The sequence below is a fragment of the Cebidichthys violaceus genome, unplaced genomic scaffold (assembly GCF_023349555.1).
Source record: "Cebidichthys violaceus isolate CVI_PGR_0920_01 unplaced genomic scaffold, fCebVio1.0.p SCAF_8, whole genome shotgun sequence".
Lineage (NCBI taxonomy): Eukaryota > Metazoa > Chordata > Actinopteri > Perciformes > Stichaeidae > Cebidichthys > Cebidichthys violaceus.
The window spans coordinates 6,516,902-6,536,555 of record NW_027176964.1 but is presented as its reverse complement, the minus strand read 5'-3'; the positions used below and the strand labels follow the sequence as shown (position 1 = coordinate 6,536,555).

Here is a 19,654-nt window from a genome sequence, read left to right as displayed (position 1 = left end):
AAATAAGATCAGCCATACTGGCAAAAAAACCAACAAATCAAGCAATAAAGCTATGAGTAATTTCCTGTGCTGAAAATGCATTTATCTTTGTTTTGACTTTGTTTAGTGAGGTTTAATGCTAAATGACCGCAGCTTCATCGATGCAGCGCGCAGGTTTTGGTTGCTTGTGAAGTCAGCAATTTTACTGTTTAAGAAGACAGAGGATAATGTCAAACCCACTTCTTATTTACCGGAATACACAGCAGTGCACAGCCACAGTGGATCAATACTAATATGTTTATGCATATAGCAATAGCTCCAACCGCGACGCACTTGTTGAAAAGCATTCAAACTTTATTGTTTTATATCTTGTCAATTCTTTGGTACAATATCAAAAATACATATAATAGTATAAAGATGTAGAGATATCATCATACTCATGGTCAGACACTGTTCTTACATATTGACCTCAAAAGCTCTCAAGTCTGCTGCTTGTCCTCACCCTGTTCTCCTGATCAAATACCTCAGTGACAGGTTCCTGTGGAGCAGTCCAGTGGGCCCGGATGAACCTCAGCTGAGTCAATGTGACATTGTGGAGACAAACTGGGCCCTCATCACACTGTGCATTGAGTTTGATTTAAGGAAGCAGAGTTGTTGTCAACAGTGAGGAGCATAGAAATCAAATATTCATTTTCTATGTTTGGAGTACACATTTTTAACAGCCCAGCCTGAACTAAAGGTGCAGTTACTTAAGTCAGTTAAAATACTTAAATTATATTAATCTGGGTCGTCCAGGTAAACAATTATTCATCCACCATTGGCAGTGTTTGTGGGTGGGAAACCAGTGTGGGAGGCGCATGTTGCAGATAGCCACTCTTACTGGCTGGTCTTTCTTCACAAATACTTGTTGGATCAGTGGATCTGATTCTGATCAGTGGAGAACAGTAGCTGCGGCTGCCTCAGGTTCATGTCAGTTACAATGAACTCCAACAGACAAAACATAATATATTGACTTTGGGAATAGAAAGTATTATAACTTCTCTCTTCCTGCAGCACAGTCAATTTATCTGCTATCAGTTTGCTCAGTATGTGCTGTTGTTTGGAAACAATGTATATTGTGTAAGTTTTGACTTGAATGAATTGACTTGAGTTTTTATCTTTTTAATCAATGCTTCCTAAGAGGAGTTATAATTGTTGACAAGCACATAGTTAAACACTTCAAAATGTTAGTGCATTATTTAATAGGTGTTTAGCAGTCATCTAAACGCACACAAAAAGTCTGCAGTTCGTCTGCAGGGTTCAGTCCAAACCCATTAATGTCTATTTCTGCTCCCGCATCATTCTCACGCCTCCACCTGCCGGGGTCCATGCAAACACTCCCGGCAGGCTATTGGTTTCACCTGTCACATTGTATTAATCCACCAGGAACAAGGCAGGAAGTTATTGCAGGCCATTTGGATGCAACCCAGTGTTTCTCTCCCTCTTTATTTCTCCTTTTGTCTTGACCTCTGGTTTTCCCACGATTGTTCAACAGCAGGAAACTCAGCTTGTCTGAATATGAGGGAACCTTACCATCTGTACGCACACACACACACACACACACACACACACACACACACACACACACACACACACACACACACACACACACACACTAAACCCCTAACACTCTCACAGATGCACCACAAGTTCATCAGTGCCATCAAGGTTGGTGAGGAGGATGTTTTATATAATAATTGCCTCTGAAATGTATTAAAGTAGATCTATATAAGCAGTATATAAAGTACCTCAAAAAGTTATTTGAGGTCAAACCTATTGCTGACAAGTGTAGTGTAAACTGAGTACCAGTACTGCTGCTAGTAATGCACACATACAGACACACACACACACACACACACACACACACACACACACACACACACACACACACACACACACACATGTATCCGGTAATTATAGATCAAAACCAGTCTGTAGTAACACCTTCACATGCATTGTGGTGAAATCATGCAGCAGTCACCAAAAAGGCGCACGCACAGACAAGAACATTTTGATGGCATTAGATTTGAGGCAACAGCAGGTGATAAACAAAATGATGGGAACAAACCGTTTCAAGAGCAGCAGGATATGAGAGAGAAGAGGGCAGAGATGATTTAAAAACAGTCGTTTCCTGGTGTAGTTGTATTCACATGGTGACACATTTTCATTGTTTTGTACTGCCGGACACTGGACTTGAAATGAAACATTGATTGAGGTGCAGGCATCAAGTTCATGGGTGCTCATGTCCATACTGGGAGAAAAAAGCTCCCTAAAACAAGCATGAATAGTGAATAGTGGTACAGACCTGGCTCAGCATCACCAGCGAGGATACACGTGTTACTAATCCTTTGTAGTACTCATGAACTGTCTTTGGTTCACTGCACAAACATGCTACTGGGCTAATGTAAAATGAGCTGTAACATTTCTGTGAAAGTTGCAACTTGCTAACATCCTTATTTTTTGTTTCAGACAGCTGCATAGAGCCACAGAACTGGCTCTGCAGATTTAACTAACTTGGACGATGTGTGGTTAGCACCTCTCTGAATGCAGGGCTGATATGGAATCCACATGCTAATAGGGAGAGGCTAAAGGTGTGCTAGCAGCTCTGTCAGGCTGTTTTTATGCCCAGTCGTATTGTTTTCTATTAGGAAGGACAGGACTGAGTGTGTACATATAACAGAGTCAAAACTTCAAAAGAAAAAAGTTCTACGAATCTATTGATTCTATTGATTCGTATTATATTTGTGTTCTTCATAAGAGCGAACGACATCCTGACTTTTAACACTTTACAGATCCATGCGTATCACACACATCACCATGGTCAGTCATCAAGTCCTTCAGTGTAAAACTGATTTATTCTATAGCAGCTCTCAGTGTGGGTGAGTGCAGAGCTGCTCGGTTGTTTGATTGTTTTAGCTGCTTGTTTTTCCTAAAATGAGCTGCAGGAAGTCTTTCCTGTTTTGAACACACTATGAATAGAAGAGAATTGTGTTTGTAAGTGTGTGTGTGTGTGTGTGTGTGTGTGTGTGTGTGTGTGTGTGTGTGTGAGAATTAGAGCGACACAAGGCAATCAATATGGGGTAAGGTAAGGTTCTTTCTACATTGACATTGATGGGAAATTATTCCAAACACATTTAGTATGTATATATAAAGCCACATAGGATGCAGGATAGGATGCACATGATAGGACACAGTTACAGTGATGCTACAGAGTCCTTCATTGTGGTGCTGAATTACTGTATTCTTCCTTTTCGTCTCTCTCACAACTCTCCTCTTCATCCTCCTCCTCTCTGCTCCAGGAAACAGGACACAGTAAACTTCCAGCTTCTGTTTCTTTCGCTTCCAAGTGGAAGTATGTGGGAAGCGATGTTTGTGTATGTGTGTGTGTGTGCCTGCTTGTATGTGTGTGTGTGTGTGTGTGTGTGCATTTAAGTTCTGGAAAAATGGACCTCCTGACCCCTGCATGCTCCCTTCTTTCTCACGTTGAAGAAGCAAACTGTTTATATTGTCAACATAAATCATCAAGCCCAAAACAGTGACACAAGCACATCCACACACACACACACACACACACACACACACACACACACACACACACACACGTGTGACTCAGATACACCTGGATATCATACTTTTTTAAAAAGCACGGTTTCATTTTTCGAAAGAACTTCACTGTGTCCATGCTCCGGATCAGTGGATTCAGATGGCAGACAGCTGAGTGATCATGAATCAATACAAAGGGAGACAAGCTGATGATAGTAAAGATTACAACACGCGCCACTGTGCCAACTAATTTCAACACTTTTTTCATAGAATCTTTATCTGTAAGCCACCATCTCTGGCCCCAAGCAGATCGAACACAAAGAAAATAGATTTTTAGCTTTGGACACTGTTGGCAGCTGTCGGCTGACATTTAAACCACGTATGAGACCAAATAGATTTAATTCAGACTTGCTCTTCCTATTCCATCTTTCCTGTCCCTTTTCAATGTGTTTTCTGTGATAAAGCTCAGATGCCGTTGTCTACCATCTCATTAGCTTGCTTGTTAGTCTCTAAACTGTTTGTGTACTTTGGGCTTTAATGATATCAATCTCACCCACTCAGAAGCAGACTTGGCAGCATTCGCTGTGGTTGACTGGTTAAAGTACAAGCCAGGAATTCACAGTTTCACTCAGGAAGCAAGAAACATATTTCACAAGAGGAGACATTTTCACAAATGTGGGTATTTTTTGCATATTTTATTCCAAACATCTTCAACAGTACACAACAAGCTCAGCAGCACTAAAACAATCTAATAACAGTATTTACAGGAGAAGCCCCACAGTGAGGGAGAAGACAAGTCGTGGGCCAGCAGACTGCTCCTTCCTTTCTCAGACACTTTCTGAAATCGTCCTTTAAAACACACACACACACACACACACACACACACACACACACACACACACACACACACATTTATATATACACACAGTAAACACACACACATATATATACACAATATAAGCAAACACTAGCTGGAATGTAAACTGGAGGACTCTGACTCCGTGGTCGTGGAGGCCCCTGGGCGTCTTCGCGGTAAAATCTTCAAACTGGAGGCTCGGCTCAGAGTGAGGGCTCTGCGGGCCGAACTCTTGAACCCGGCCCCCAGGAAGGCGTACAGCAGCGGGTTCAGGCAGCAGTGTGCAAATGCCATGGGCTCAGCCACCGCCAGCCACACGCCCAGGACGGCCTCCAGCCTGCAGCCGCGGGGCAGGACCTCCAGGCGCAGCAGAGTGTCCAGAGAGATGCCCACTCCGTAGGGGAGCCAGCACACGAAGAAGCAGAGAACCAACGCAATGGTAGTCCTGACCGCTCGCCGCTTCTGCCTCTGGCCCCCGAGTGGGCCTCGGGTCAGCCTGGTGACAATGACGCAGTAGCACACCAGGAGGACCAGGCCTGGGATCACCAGACCCACCAGGACCAGCTGGAGGTTGAAGACTGCGACCCAGAGAGGAGCGTTGTTGGCTGGGTAGAATCGCTGGCACAGAGTGGCCCCTTCACCTCCCTCCTGAGTCCGGGCAAATATCAAGTCAGGCACTGCCAGGAGGCCAGCAGGCAACCAGGCACCTGCAGGGAGAGAGGAAGACAAAAAGAAGTAAGGGACTCTGGGAGTAAGAAAGAAGAAAATGAGAGTTTCATAAGGAAAAAAGAAAGCATCAACAGAAACAAACCAGTCGTTCAACACTCACCCACATAAACCAGTCTGTGTGCCAGCAGCTGCCTCAGCCCACCGGTGTTGGTGTCCGTGGCTCGGACCACTGCCAGGTAGCGGTCCAGGCTGATGAACGCCAGGATGAGCACGCTGCCGTACAAGTTGACCGTGTAGATAACGTGCACGCCGACGCAGGCGGCCGCTCCGAAACGCCAGTCGGACAGGGCTGAGTCCACGGCCCAGAATGGCAGTGCCAGGACAAAGAGGAGGTCAGCAGCCGAGAGGTGGAGTCGATACCGGTCCGTGAGGCTGCACTTTGACCTGTAGATGAAGGCAGGGAAGGAAACCACTAAGCCCATTTCTCATCGGTTTCTTGTCAAGAGGTTCACCGGATCAACCACCAACCCTCTCACCTGCGTTGGCAGCCCAGCACTATGACGACTAGGCCGTTTCCGGTGATGCCCAGGGTGAAGATGAGGGCGTAGACCACAGGCAGGAAGACCTGCTGAAGGTTAGCAGTCATCACATGCTCCACATCACAGGGCTCCTCCAGATCCCCGGCCAGGTCACCGGAACCAGAACCCGAGCCTGTGTCATTGAAGTCGTAGTCGAAGACGATATGCTGGAGAGATGAGGAGGATGATGATTAAGGGCAGGAAGAAAAGGAAAAAAGCAACAAGTGATCCCAACCACACATAAAAGCTCCCACGTTTGACTAAACATCGTTGACAACCTTACCTCATAGTAAGACATGACGAAGGCAGCCCTTCTCCTTTCTGAACGGAGTGAAGTTTCTGTCGACGGGGGATTTATAGCTGTGTTCATGCCCCTCCCCTAAACACTCCAACACATCTGTGTTCCTGCTGAAACGTTTTTCCTGTTTTCGAGGTGTCAGGTGCTGATAGTGGTTCTATCACAGGATACCGCGTTGTGTGTGTGTGCACTGCTTGAATTGTTTTGGCCCCCGAGACCTCTGGTTCGTGATGATCAGGACCTATTTGCAGTAGGGGAGACTGCCGACGGGGATCAGACAATGTGTGTGTGTGTGTGTGTGTGTGTGTGTGTGTGTGTGTGTGTGTGTGTGTGAGAGAGAGAGTCTCTCAAACCTCCATGCTCTGTTTAAATCGGGACAAGCAGCAGGAGTTTCAGCTCTCATCAGTGTGGGAATACTTTGCGTCACTGTCTTATGTGATGCATGCAGGCATGTATGCAACAACATGTGTGAGAGGGAGGCACAGAGAAGAAGGATTGTGGCATTCTGCAAGTGAATGTGAGATGATTATCAGCTGTATTCTGGTAACGCTTGTAAGACTTCCTCTGATCTTTCACTGTCAATGAAACATGAGTGTGTGTTTGTGCTACTAGCGCGTCACCTTTCTGAGAGCAAAACATTAATGTTTCAGCACTAATGTTTCTCCTTCTATGGAGACTGGAGTGTGAACCTGGACTTTTAGTGTTGACTGTAATCATTTATAAATTTATAAAAGCTATTTTAAAAGAATGACTTAAAATGCCATTTACAGTTTCTAATTCCGGTTGTCTCAATTTAAAGATGTAAATGCAGCACAAGAGCAACAGCTGGAGTTCTGATTGGCCAGCGGCTACGTGTTTGCAGGAGTCTTGATGACTTTTAGGAGGCGGCACACAGCTTGCACATCTTTGAAGTCAACCCATGATGTAATGGAAACTGTAAAAGGTTTAACCAAGAAACAAATGAATTGTGTGATGGAATATATTATATTTTAAATGATGCGGTTTCATTTTGAAACTCAATTCATCAATTAATTGTATTGGCATTTCATGATGATTAATGTATTGATTGATTTTGATAAAATTCCATATTTCACGTATACATGTGTGTGTGAAGCCGAGTCGGTCAGCAGACACATTTTCTGGCTTGGTACTTGCAGTTCTGAATTTAAATTCCCATCCTCTCCCTGATACATTAATACCATAAATAAACAGCAACCCCCCCCCCCCCCCCCCCCCCCAAAAAAAAAAGAATGTTAACGCCTCAAGACCCAGCTCTCAGTCCCTTATCTCTTGCTCATTTTCCTCACCCTTCCTCCACACTCACTGGTATCAGCACAAACATCTTGAAAATAACATTGCTTTGTAAACGTCTTCCTGGTTTATCTTAAAATCTGGTTTTGATCCTGAAAGCTTCTTGGAACAGACGCCTGCACCGACTGTGTTAATTGTTGGAATGTTGCTTCAGCAAGCATGTATTCCAAGTATTGCTTCAGCTGCTTCATCTGCTCTGTCTCTCTCTCTCTCTGTCTGTCTGTCATTCTCAATCTCCATCACACACACACACACACACACACACACACACACACACACACACACACACACACACACACACACAGTCATTCAGGTCTTAGAAATCTTTAAAGGACCCCCCCCATTTCAAAATAAAAGCCCCACAGAGTGAATTCTAACTGGAATGCTTGTGATGAAGCCTCCTCTCTCCCCTACCCAGTCGCACCCTTTCATAATAAAAGACCCATGGATTAAGGTATCTTAACATTAAGCTCAGAATGGGCCTTTTTTGTTGAAATAATTAATACTCTTACTAATACTGCGTGCGACAACTTCGACTACTGCTGCTAATATTTATAGTATTACTACTACTACTGCTACTACTACTACTACTACTACTACTACTACAACTTCTGCTGTTGCTACTATTATTACTACTGCTATTACTGCTACCACCAATATTACTATTACTACCATTACTTCTATTACTATTACTACCAATATTACTATTACTTATACTACAACTACTACTACTACTACTATTCATGCTACTACCAATACTACTACTAATACTACTACAGCTATTAGTGCAACTACTACTAGTAATACTATTACTGCTACTTCAAATACTGCTATTACTATTACTACTACTATTACGTCTTCAACAAATACTACTGTTTTTTTCAACTACTACAACCACTACTACAGATATTACTACGACTTCTGATACTACTACTTCTTCTAATGCTACTACTAGTACTTCTTCTAATGCTATTAATACTTTTACTGCTAATAATATTTATAGTACAACTATCACTTCTATTACAACTGCTATTGCTATTACTATTACTGCAACTACTACTAAAATTACTACAAATGCTATTACTACTAATACAAATACAACTTTTATATCAACTACTACTACGACCACTACTACAGCTACTGCTGTTATTACTGCTACTACCAATACTACTATTACTACTATTACTTTGACAGTAACATTGTTTAGCTTCCATCTTTTCCTGCATTGTAATTCAACTCTTAGCTTCTTTAGATAATACAATTTCGCTTCCAACTCTGTCAGTTAGACATTTCAACTAGAAGGGTTTTCAGCAGTGCAGTTTAATGCTTTCGGGCTTCAACATTTTTCAGACAGATAGTCTCTCATTTCTGTATATTCAGCAATTTTTTGCAAATCATTTCAGCTTTCAGCTTTCCAACACATTTGCTGCAGAAAATGCATTTTCTAGTTGGGACTATGCAGCTGAATAGTGATTTTGTTTTAAAGCAGACTTTGAGCTCTCAGTACAGTAAACACACAGGTGTATATTGTTATATTAATTAAAGGCTGCATTCCATTCAGATGTACCTGGTGCAGCGCCCTAGTTATGAAGCATACTTGCTCACTGGGAAACTAAATGGTCATTAATGTTATTAATTACACCTGTGCTTTTCTCATCCTACAAGGACTAATATATTGTAACCGGAGCATTGATTCTATCATTAAGTGACGCCACCATGTGGGCTTCTACCGAAAGTGTCCAACACTGCCTAACCAACTAATCCCTTCACCATGTTTACAGAACATGGCTACTATCCACAAATTGCCACCATGAGATATTTATTCATTTAATATTCATGGTAAACAGTGGTTTTCATTCATACAGAAAGAGGAGGGATACACTGTGTCCGAAATTCATAATACCTACTAAATATATACAATATGATCGTTATAAGAAAATGTTTAAATCAATATTCCTTACTAAGAGGAAACTATGTAACTGTGCACTGTCGGAAATCAAACATTGTGCATTGTGGGACAACAGCACACACAAAAACATATTATCCTTAACATTGTCAGTTTTCTAGTGTAAACCCTGCATTGCATTAGTATGCCGACACAGCTCTAGTCTTCTGGATAATCTTACTGAAAGTATTCATGTAGTTATATTAGTGATGGAAGTGTAGAATCTGTCTATCCAGCAATACGGTAAAAAACAGCATTAAAAACACATTTATTCACAATCGTCCTGTTGAATTCAACTTTAAATAAATACTATTTCGAAATTCAAGAAAAACAAATAAATAACACGCAAGTAAGTGAAACTGCAGCAGTACTTTGCCAATAAACTCATGTGTAATATTCAGAATGATAGCTAAACAAAAATCAGAAGTAAACGCTACGTCAGAGCTTGAATACTTTACTGAATAATGCAAGTAGCTTAAAAAAAGAGCCGGAGTCCCCTCGCTAGCGTGTTTCTCTGACAATCATGCTGCTGTTGCCACGCAACTGGGCCAGCAAGTCTCTGAATCCACTCGTCTTCTTCTTTGGTGCTTTCTGCTCGGGGGGGACCTCTCTTGGCTTGGTGGTTTCCATGGTGACCGTGGAGGGAATCAACTCAAGAGTCAGATTTGTGTCCGACTCATCGTTGACTTCTTGAAAACCAGCAGAGCGACTGGGACCGCTGGTCAGGCTACTAGTGACGTGTTGGCTGCGATTGTTGTCGAGGAAACGCTGCTGCTTAACGACGCGCCGACCCTGAGAACCATCTCTCGTTCTCTTCCTCCTCTTCTTCCTCTCCCTTTTCATCGGCACTCTGACACACCGTTTAAGGTTCCTGGGACAAAAACGGCGTACATTCAAGTCATTGTTTTTATGCAAACAGGATTCCTAGCTTTTCTACGGTAGCGTGTTGCGTGTACAGATGAGTTACCTCTGAAGGAAAGCGTGCGGTCTGGAGCAGACTGGTGAGTCTCCACCACACTGCGCAGGTCGCTTTGCACCATTGTTGACCGCGAGTCTTTTCTTAACCAGCTGTACACGGATCAAAAGCTTCCTGACGAAACAGAGAGGTGCCGTTATAATGAGTTGACATCATATGGGTCTGCGCGCGCACGCGCACACACACACACACACACACACACACACACACACACACACACACACACACACACACACACACACACACACACACACACACACACACACACACACCTCTCGCATTAGGCAGCCTGCTCGGTCTCCAGCTCTTGATCAGTACCCACTGGTCACATGTCAGGGACTTGGGATCTGAAGAACAAACCAGAGCGAGAGGTTAATGCAGAACCGAACTGAACACATGTACACCGACAGTGAAAGCAAAGATGTTTGGGTTGATCACAGTCAGCAGTGGCCCTCTGTGACAAAATAGTGTGAATGTGGACGTTATTCAGTTTCAATATACTAGCGTGAAACTCATAAGGCAACGTTTCCTCTGCTTCAAAGGGCTAGTTGGCAAAGAATGAAAATAATTCAAAACAGTTATAGTGTATTCATTATTCATACTGATTTGTCAGAATCAGTGTAATTGGCCAAGTATGTGTACACATACAAGGAATTTCACTCCGGTTTACTTTACTTTGACTTGGATAGCTTGCCAGGAGAGAGGAAATGGGCTTTTTGTACTTTATGTGTGCTCACCTCTTTAATACAACTATGTTGTGGCTTTGCATCAGATCTTATTTACAATACAAAAATATTTTTTTTTTTGTGTACTAGTATTTGACGTGGCAATGACCCACATTCATTGTTCATCCCATGTTGCTGGAACAAGGAATGAGTGAGCGCTCACCGTTGTCTAAGAGTTTTTTTTTAATTTGCGCCTTCATCTTTTTGGCCTTCCGGTAGAGAGTCTTACAGGCGGAGCACAAGCCCTGTGAAGGCCTCAGCTTCTTGGGAGAGACACTGTTGTGTAGGACGGAAGGACCAGAGGCTATGCTGCTGGTGACAGAGACACAGTCTTCATCTGAATCGTCGACTCCTTCGTCCGTCACCTCTACAAACTTTACTTCATCCTCCTCGGCGACACGCCTGGCCTCAAGCGTGCTGTCGATGACGTCGATGATGTCCCGGTCCTCCTCTTCGTCTGTATTGACGAGGTTGTCATCAGCTTCGGTCTCCCTCAGTCCTGTCCTCTGTCTCTTACCCCTCCACCTGCGCTGGATAACTTCTTCATTTGGACTGGGACTTCTCTGGGGACTCCTCTTGGAAGCCTTTGGTAGTCTGGAGGAGCATCTGGGATACATAGGGAATTTCCACTTCACACAATACTCAAACGACCTGTAACAGAGAGCAACAGTGGGTGATAAAGCACCGATCAAATGTAATACATTGGTGTGTCATCACTAAGCCGCACGGCTTTATCTTATTTCACAATGTAACTGAGGTCCCAGGGCTGAAAACGCTTTAGAAAATTATCTTGTGGTCTTACCTATAATATTCAATTCTTATGGACGTTGAATGAATGAATGACTCCAAGTCATCCGCCTCATACTCGCAGTCAGTCGCTGGCCTACAGAGACAACAAACCACTTTAATGGTCGACAATCTAAACAGTGGAAGGGAAAGAAAATATAGCACAATAATAAAAAAAAATATGAAATTGTTCCTGTTCCGGCTTCATCTCAATTGTTATTTAATTAATGTAGCCCAATATCACAAATTTGCCTCAAGGGGCTTTACAATCTGAACAGCATTGTGATGAGCTTGTTTTGTAACACATCTTTGGCGACATTGCAGCTGTTGAACTAAACTTGACCAGGAGCACATAGGATCTGTAGACTGGCACAGACCCACTGTTCATCTCACTCTCGGAGCACATCAACTAAAGTAGTTACTTTGCCTTGAGCGCCCAGGAGAGCAAGTAAAGTATGCCGAAGCACTATTTCCCCCACATATTCCCATGAAACTGTGTTTTGAAACATGGAACAAGACCTCAACAGCAGGTAACGTTAATGATGGAGATCCCGCCTCACGACGAAAATGTCGACAATGCAAACACTACTGTCCACGGGCTATATTTTAGTATCTTAGCTAGCTAAACTAATCATACTGACACACAGTAAACAACGCTGAAGGCTACCAGGGACGACATCAGCACTAAAGCTATGACTATGACTTTAACACTTACTGTTTCTCAGATGATTCACTATCTAAGTGATTTGACATATTCTTAACTATTTTACCGGCCATTAACGCTACAACTAGAAAATAGCGAGGCGCTTGTTAACATAGTGGCTCGTGACTTATTGAGCTCGCGGACTTTGTCGGTCGATTTGCTGTGCTCGAGGAGGACCTACTTGAAGATGCGCGCGTGCCGGAAGAGGGAACGGAACTTATTCTTCTTCTCTGGTGTTTATTGGCGACTGGCAAACCACCTTAAAGGGGCATTGCTGCCATCTACTTGGCTAGAGCGTGGAGCAGCAGACTTGGCGGGAAAATAAATGAAAAATAAATAATGAAATACATTATTTTGTTACTCCTGTGGCTCTTGTTGCATAGAGAGATATTTCTGATACAATAACCTAATTAACTAATTTGAGTGTAAAATCCAACACATTGTTGGTAAATATATACTCCTGATGGTGTATATGTATATGTGTGTGTGTGTGTGTGTGTGTGTGTGTGTGTGTGTGTGTGTGTGTGTGTGTGTGTGTGTGTGTGTGTGTATGTGTGTGTGTGAGTGTGTTTGTGCTTCATAACTTGTAATAGTGTGCACTGGGGTCTATCATAATAGCGTGAACTGGGGCCCTTCGTAACTACCTTATGCCACTGCTGAGGAGCACTTTGACTATTTTGTTTTGACACAGGACCCCTCTACAAAATAGGACAAACTCGTATAATAATGCAGGACAAATTTGATGTTGTAGCTGGCTTAAATTGTGCAATTTTCCAAGTGCTCAAAATGACCAGAAAACAGTTGTTGGAAGCTAATCCACAGCCTCCAACCGCTGCCTTGGCATGTTTTGACAAACTGGATCAGAAATCTTGAGAAACAGGCTTGATTGGTATAGGTGTCATATACTTGACTTATATAAATTTCAGGAACTGCATCACATCTCAAGCGAGCCACTTTTTGTGAGAAGGGTTATTGTCTTTCCAGGTGTTTAAACTGTACAGTGGGCTACTTGATATATTTTCTTGTCACTTTTTTATTTTCTGCAAGTAACTACTTGTGTTAATTAAGATTGTACCAATGGAATTACTATTAATTTCACACATAGATATAACGCTTTTTAATGAATTTTAAAGGACATTCCCGTTTACTGTCAGAAGTGTAGAACAATGGGCTTATTGCAGTACAAACACTGTCTGGGAAAACACTGCTGTTCAAAGAGATCAACACTGCAGCAACACTTGCTGCAGTGTTGTTACTCTTCAACAAAATACTGCCATTTCCTCCACTGAACTTTTGCCCAGTCCCCCAGGCGCAGTGTCGGTTGTGATTGCATGCTTTCTTTTATGTATACGGGCAACAATAAATTCCATTACACAGTAACAAAATCACTGAAAGCCCATATCAATTACCTACAACTGACAGCTCTTGAGGACTGTAATTGTCTCTCTTGTACATTGAACACACACGACTCTCCTGATTCACAGTGGAATTTCAGCAACCCAGATAAAGGATCCTGAAGGGCGGGAGTGGTTTACATAAGCAATTCAAAGCACAGGGGGAAGGGCCGTTTTCTTACATTGCCTCACATTTACCTCTGCGTTGTTGTCAGTGAGTTGCAGACACAGAGGAAAGAGAACAATGTGGAAAGCAGCAGTGTCTGTGCTCCTGCTGCTAAACATGGATATTCAGGTGAACGGTGCTGTACATAAGACGGGGGGGTCTGTGGCAGAAAACCCCAGGCCGGAGAAGAAGGGGAAGGCTGGAGAGGCTGAAGCCACCAACACAATTCCTGCAAATGACACTGCTTCTGCAGGTTTCCTGGGCAACTTGCTGGTGGTCCCCATGGATGGGAGTCACTGGGTGGGTGTAAAGGCAGTTGCCCAAGAAATGGGTCGCCGTGGACACAGGGTCACCGTGGTGATTCCAGACATCAGCATACGGATGGGTCCAGGGAAACACTACGACACTGTGACCTTTCCTGTTCCTTATGACAAGGATTATATTGATTCTGTCATGTCCACTCAAAAGGACGCGATAGGAACATCTGCACAGTCTTTCACGGAGAAGATAAGGACAAAATACACACAAATGAAGAGAGTTGTAGGTTTGATCCACATCACGGCAGAGAGTCTACTGTTCAATGACAGTCTGATCTCACATCTGGCACAGCAGGTGAGTGCAAATACAGAGGTTAAACACTTCATCAGGAGGTCAAATCTTATAAAAAATAAAATACAATAGACTCACTTAATGCAGCATTTGTGAGGCTTTTGTTTAGACAGTTTCTTCTTTTCAACTACCTTTGGGTCTGTTGCTGTGTTGGATATAAAGTGTCATGTACAACATCTGTAACTATTAAAGTTGGGACAGTGGTAGAAGAAGTATTCACATTCTTTACCTATGTGAAAGTAAAAATACATAAAAACAGAAAACATAAAAACATAAGTTATTTGTCAAAAGTGCAGAAAGGAAAATGTTCCGTTACTGACATATTATAATATATGTCATGATTAGACTGGTAATAGTGATGCATCCGTACTGTTCTAGCTGGTTGAGCTTAACTCATTTACATACAGTTAGGTATTGTAGTCCAGTGGTTCCCAAACTAGGGGTCAGGACCTTTGTAAAGGGCCACAAGATAAATCTGAGCGGTCATGTGTTGAATAAAGGAGGAGGAAATGTACATTTTGGGGACATTATAGCCTTATGGCCCTCAAACAGTTATTTGAATGAAACCAAGATACGCTTTGGGGGAAAATGACACAAACCATTTACATCTGAAACATGACAAGGAGCTCGGCGATGCTTTTTTTAGGAGATCACAGCCGAAAAGGTTAGAAATTACTGGTTCAGTACACTGTAAATATACCATACTGTAAAATCTTAATCTGCAGTCCTTTATTTGAAATACTTAAGTAAAGGACTTATTTTCCACCACTGAGAGAAGGATGATATGTTTGTGCAAAAAAAGTTGTGTCATCAGCGTGATTTTTCTGTTCTGTAGAGAAACAAATGTGCTTTATTAGTGCATGCACACTGTTAAAGATTCACTCCTTTCTCCTGTGTTTCCTTTGCACCATTTCAGAACTTTGATGCCGTCCTTACAGACCCCATGGTTCCCACAGGCTCATTACTAGCTCGGAAATTAGGTATATTCTGCCACACTTGGATTATTTGTGCTCTGACATGTCTGCACATTTTCTCACCAGTCACATATAAAATTGTTTTCAGGTCTCCCCACTATAAATTTGCTGCGGGGAATTCCATGTTCCTTGGATATAAAGTCTGCAGGCTGCCCAGCCCCACCTTCATATGTGCCCCGCTTCTTTACCAGATACACAGATAGAATGAGCTTCAAGGAGAGGACTGTCAACACTTTGGTAAGCAATTACTGTCGGATGTGCATGGACAGGTGCATGCGTGAAGGGTGGCCATGTTCTAGAATGAACTCTTCTCCAATTTATTAGGCAAAACACAGATTCTGTGCAGACCAAACTACTTTGTATTCGTTATTTCTTTATATTTGTCACATAATTCTACAGAAATATTCTGGTATTTTTAAAACGTTTTCACTGAAACGCCTTGCCTCGAGTAACATACCACTATCAATCCCCCCATTGCATTCAGTATGGCAATAAAGAAAAAAAAAACTTTGGGTCCATCTCCCTATACTTTACAGTACATTTAAAGTCATTTAGCTCAATATGACACAGTTAAACTTGGACTGCATGACCACATAAATTAGTTTATTGCTCTGTGATGCCTCTGACCTACAGGTGGCTTTACTGGAGCCGCTGCTATGCCGACTGATGTACTGGTACTTTGATGAACTAGCCTATCGGTTCCTGGGGGAGGAGGTTGGTGTAGCTGAAGTGCTGTCAGACTCTGCTATCTGGCTGCTGAGGTAAACATGTGCAAAGGTTATATATTGACATTTGGGAGAAGAACACACACTGACCTAGATTGTTCTATGTAGAAGTACTCACACACGCATATATTCATACCCTAATAAACAAGGGAGGAATATAATGCAAAGGTACTGTTACCACACTGAAATAAAACGCATCTTACATTGAGTCCCACATACAGATAAATATTGGGATACTGTGTTTTAAACAGGATCGACTTCACATTTGAGTTCCCACGCCCGATCATGCCTAACATGATACTAGTTGGCGGAATTAACTGCAACGTGAGAAATCCTCTGCCTGAGGTAAGGCCTGTGTTTTTTTGATTGCAAATAAGATTTTAAATTTTTTTATTCCACATTTGAATTTTCTTTGTTTCCTCTGTACTGTATCTGACTTCTATTAATGCAGAGAGACACAGAGATAGATAAAGAAAGAGAAAGCAATGCCTGACCCTAGTGTGTGTGTGTGTGTGTGTGTGTGTGTGTGTGTGTGTGTGTGTGTGTGTGTTTGCAGGATTTGGAGTCCTGGGTGTCAGGAGAACATGGGTTTGTAGTGTTCACTCTGGGCTCCATGGTGTCAGATCTGCCAGAACAGACAACCTCCGTCTTCCTAGAAGCCTTCAGACAGATTCCACAGAAGGTACAGGAATATATATGGACATACAAAAAAAATCCATTTTGAATTATACATCAATGCAATAATCATAAAGCAACAAATGACACTTAGCGTCTTTTGATAGGTAATATGGAGGTACACTGGGACGGTTCCTGACAGTGTCCCAGAGAATGTGAAGTTGATGAACTGGGTACCTCAGAATGACCTGCTAGGTCTGTAAATCCACTGCAACACATCCTGAAATGACTCGATGAGGCGACACATACCGTGGCATCTGACATGTTTGTGCGTGTTGTGTGTTAGCACATTCTGGAGCCCGGGCCTTCATCACTCACGCCGGCTCGCACGGTCTCTTTGAGGGGCTGTGTCATGCTGTTCCCATGGTGATGGTGCCAATTGGGGGGGACCAGCCTGACAACGCAGCAAGGTTGGCAAGCAGAGAAATCGGAGTGGTGTTGGATATTACTTCGATCACCACAGAAAGCCTTCTTCAGGGACTGAATGAGGTCATCAATGACACCAGGTGAGGGGGTCTTATCTCATTAATAATAATTCCTTAAATCTTTGTGCTGAGGATGAGCAAAGTATAAAAGATTCGGAAACTGCTTTTTGGACTACTTCACTTCAAATGTTGTATTCTTAAACTCTTGCCATCAATCTGTTTGTATCCAGGTATAAAGAGAACATGCAGAAGCTGTCGGCTCTCCATAAAGACCGGCCAGTTGACCCTCTCGACCTTTCAGTGTACTGGACAGAATATGTGATGCGACACAAAGGCGCAAAACATCTCAAATCTGCTGTCCATGACCTCCACTGGCTGCAGTACTTCTGCCTGGATGTAATAGCACTACTGGCTACCGTAGCGCTGGTTTTTGTAATATTGTCAGTAAAATGCATGAAATTAGTCTTTAGCAAACTGAGCAGGAAGAGGGAGCAGGAGTGACCTGGTACTACATTTGAACCTTCGTCTCAGCAATAACACTGTATGTCAAGGGAGATTAAAAAAAACGACATCTTTGTCGTTAAAATATGAATGCAAAGTTAAGTCGGTTGTGCTTTAAAGATGTGACAGGGTGTACGAAGAATAAGGGAAACCATGGGGTGATCACAAAAACATTTAATAAACAGAAAATACTATTAGACTCCAGACTCTGGGGCTTGAGAGACAATGATGAGCATTAATGGCCGCCCTTCTTGGGTGGGAACAGGGCGTACTCGACAGCCAGAGCCACAGTAAAGGCAGCAAAGCCCCACTTGAATCCTCTCAGCAGCACATCAGACAGAGTCACAGCGCGAGCGAAGCCGCCCGAGTATCTCCAAGCCTCGTTGCTGCAGAGTGACAAGAGAGAAAGATAGGGAGCAGGATCAGGAATGATAATTACTTAAACATCAATGATATCTCATGTAGGTAGAGATACTGACCGTGCCCACGGATCCTTGAGGCCCCTGGCTGCCAGTCTCTGCTTTGTGAACTCCAGCGGTGTTCCCTCCACCTTCCACTGCCGCCAGTCTGGCATGGACATCTTGTTGTGGCCGTGGTCACCTCCCATGCTGAAAACAGACACAGGTGTATACGATTATACAACAACCTTCCTCATATTATAATTTTTGTTTTAAATTTGAGAAATCTACAGCTGTGAGTCAAAAAAAAAAATGGAGACTCAATTTTCCTCAGGATTAAAGTAAAGTGAAAATACGAGACCTGCAATAATACATATTATGTCCATATTGCACAAAGTCTCTTAAATCCAGAAGGAAACATATTTCAAGTGCACAACTGATAACTGCTTACTCTTTGGTTTCTATTTTTGTTTAACTAAGAAGAAATTCCTTCAAATATCTTTTAGTGCTCCAAAACTGCTTAGGATGGTACATGACGATTTTAATAAAGTTTTAAGTTGATCACTCAGAGATATATTTTACAATAAACTGTTCTCATTCATTTTACTTTTTTGTACCTTTGCATTTGTTTTAATATTGTTACACCATGGATACAAACCACTGGTTAATCAAACCCTGGCACAAATAGCCACATTGAGCCAGTTTTGTTACATGTGTACTTTTTCTAATAAATATCTAAAGAAGCAAATCGTCGCTGCCCTGCTGACATTAAACCTGCTCACAGTGTAACACCTGTTTTTTAAAAACAGGTGTTACACGTCATTAAATATGCCTTACGGTTACGTTATCAATGTCTGGCTATCTTAATCCATTCACTGTCATTGATTACGTAGTTAACCTAAGTTACATAACGATACCTGAAATAAAGGATCTCTTCGTACAAAATGAATCTAAATATTGATAAAGCTAAAGTAGTCAAACCGCTGTGGAGCGAAGGTAGACCGCTTCCTCAGCTAGCATTATGATAGCTAGCTAAGCTAGCTCGCTGGACAGATACAACTGCAGCATTTGTTCTAAGACACATCATCTACATCTTCATTATGTGTTAAGATAGTTTTGTGTCCCACTGGAAAAGAGCAACAAAAGATTCGACATTAATGTCAAATTGTATCTAAAAGAAAAACACTGTACCTGAGTGGTTTGTTGTGACCTCTGTTGTTGGACTAAATGTTTGCGACAGTTAACTTTGTCTTACGGTAACACTACGGCAAAGCATTTGGGACACATTTAAAGGAGAAGGCGTTTTGTGCAAACCCAGTTTATGGTGCAAACCATTGTATCAGCAGTGCAGCACTTTTATGCATTGAGTACAACTATGC

At 42.5% G+C, this 19,654-nt stretch overlaps 4 protein-coding genes across 4 annotated transcripts; 1 reads left to right on the top strand and 3 right to left on the bottom strand.

Moving 5' to 3' along the window:
• Positions 1–4,225: 4,225 nt before the first annotated feature.
• On the bottom strand, positions 4,226–5,969 carry LOC137892628 (C-X-C chemokine receptor type 4-like). The gene is made up of 4 exons (XM_068737909.1): positions 5,948–5,969; positions 5,623–5,831; positions 5,247–5,530; positions 4,226–5,124 (listed from the first exon to the last, which is right to left on the bottom strand). The coding sequence occupies exons 1-4, from the start codon at positions 5,960–5,962 to the stop codon at positions 4,529–4,531; spliced, it is 1,104 nt and encodes a 367-aa protein (XP_068594010.1). The 5' UTR covers positions 5,963–5,969; the 3' UTR covers positions 4,226–4,528.
• A 3,156-nt stretch (positions 5,970–9,125) lies between these two features.
• On the bottom strand, positions 9,126–12,619 carry si:ch211-227n13.3 (uncharacterized). The gene is made up of 6 exons (XM_068738196.1): positions 12,590–12,619; positions 11,722–11,802; positions 11,083–11,570; positions 10,467–10,541; positions 10,186–10,309; positions 9,126–10,089 (listed from the first exon to the last, which is right to left on the bottom strand). Exons 3-6 carry the CDS (start codon positions 11,534–11,536, stop codon positions 9,720–9,722), a joined length of 1,023 nt encoding a protein of 340 aa, XP_068594297.1. The 5' UTR covers positions 11,537–11,570; positions 11,722–11,802; positions 12,590–12,619; the 3' UTR covers positions 9,126–9,719.
• Positions 12,620–13,981: 1,362 nt separating this feature from the next.
• Positions 13,982–18,881, top strand: LOC137892627 (UDP-glucuronosyltransferase 1A1-like). Its single transcript, XM_068737907.1, has 9 exons — positions 13,982–14,580; positions 15,494–15,557; positions 15,640–15,788; positions 16,185–16,312; positions 16,528–16,621; positions 16,833–16,958; positions 17,059–17,146; positions 17,238–17,457; positions 17,607–18,881. Exons 1-9 carry the CDS (start codon positions 14,047–14,049, stop codon positions 17,875–17,877), a joined length of 1,674 nt encoding a protein of 557 aa, XP_068594008.1. The 5' UTR covers positions 13,982–14,046; the 3' UTR covers positions 17,878–18,881.
• Positions 18,037–19,548, bottom strand: ndufb3 (NADH:ubiquinone oxidoreductase subunit B3). The gene is made up of 3 exons (XM_068737910.1): positions 19,467–19,548; positions 18,357–18,485; positions 18,037–18,263 (listed from the first exon to the last, which is right to left on the bottom strand). Exons 2-3 carry the CDS (start codon positions 18,482–18,484, stop codon positions 18,113–18,115), a joined length of 279 nt encoding a protein of 92 aa, XP_068594011.1. The 5' UTR covers position 18,485; positions 19,467–19,548; the 3' UTR covers positions 18,037–18,112.
• Between the last annotated feature and the right edge of the window lie 106 nt (positions 19,549–19,654).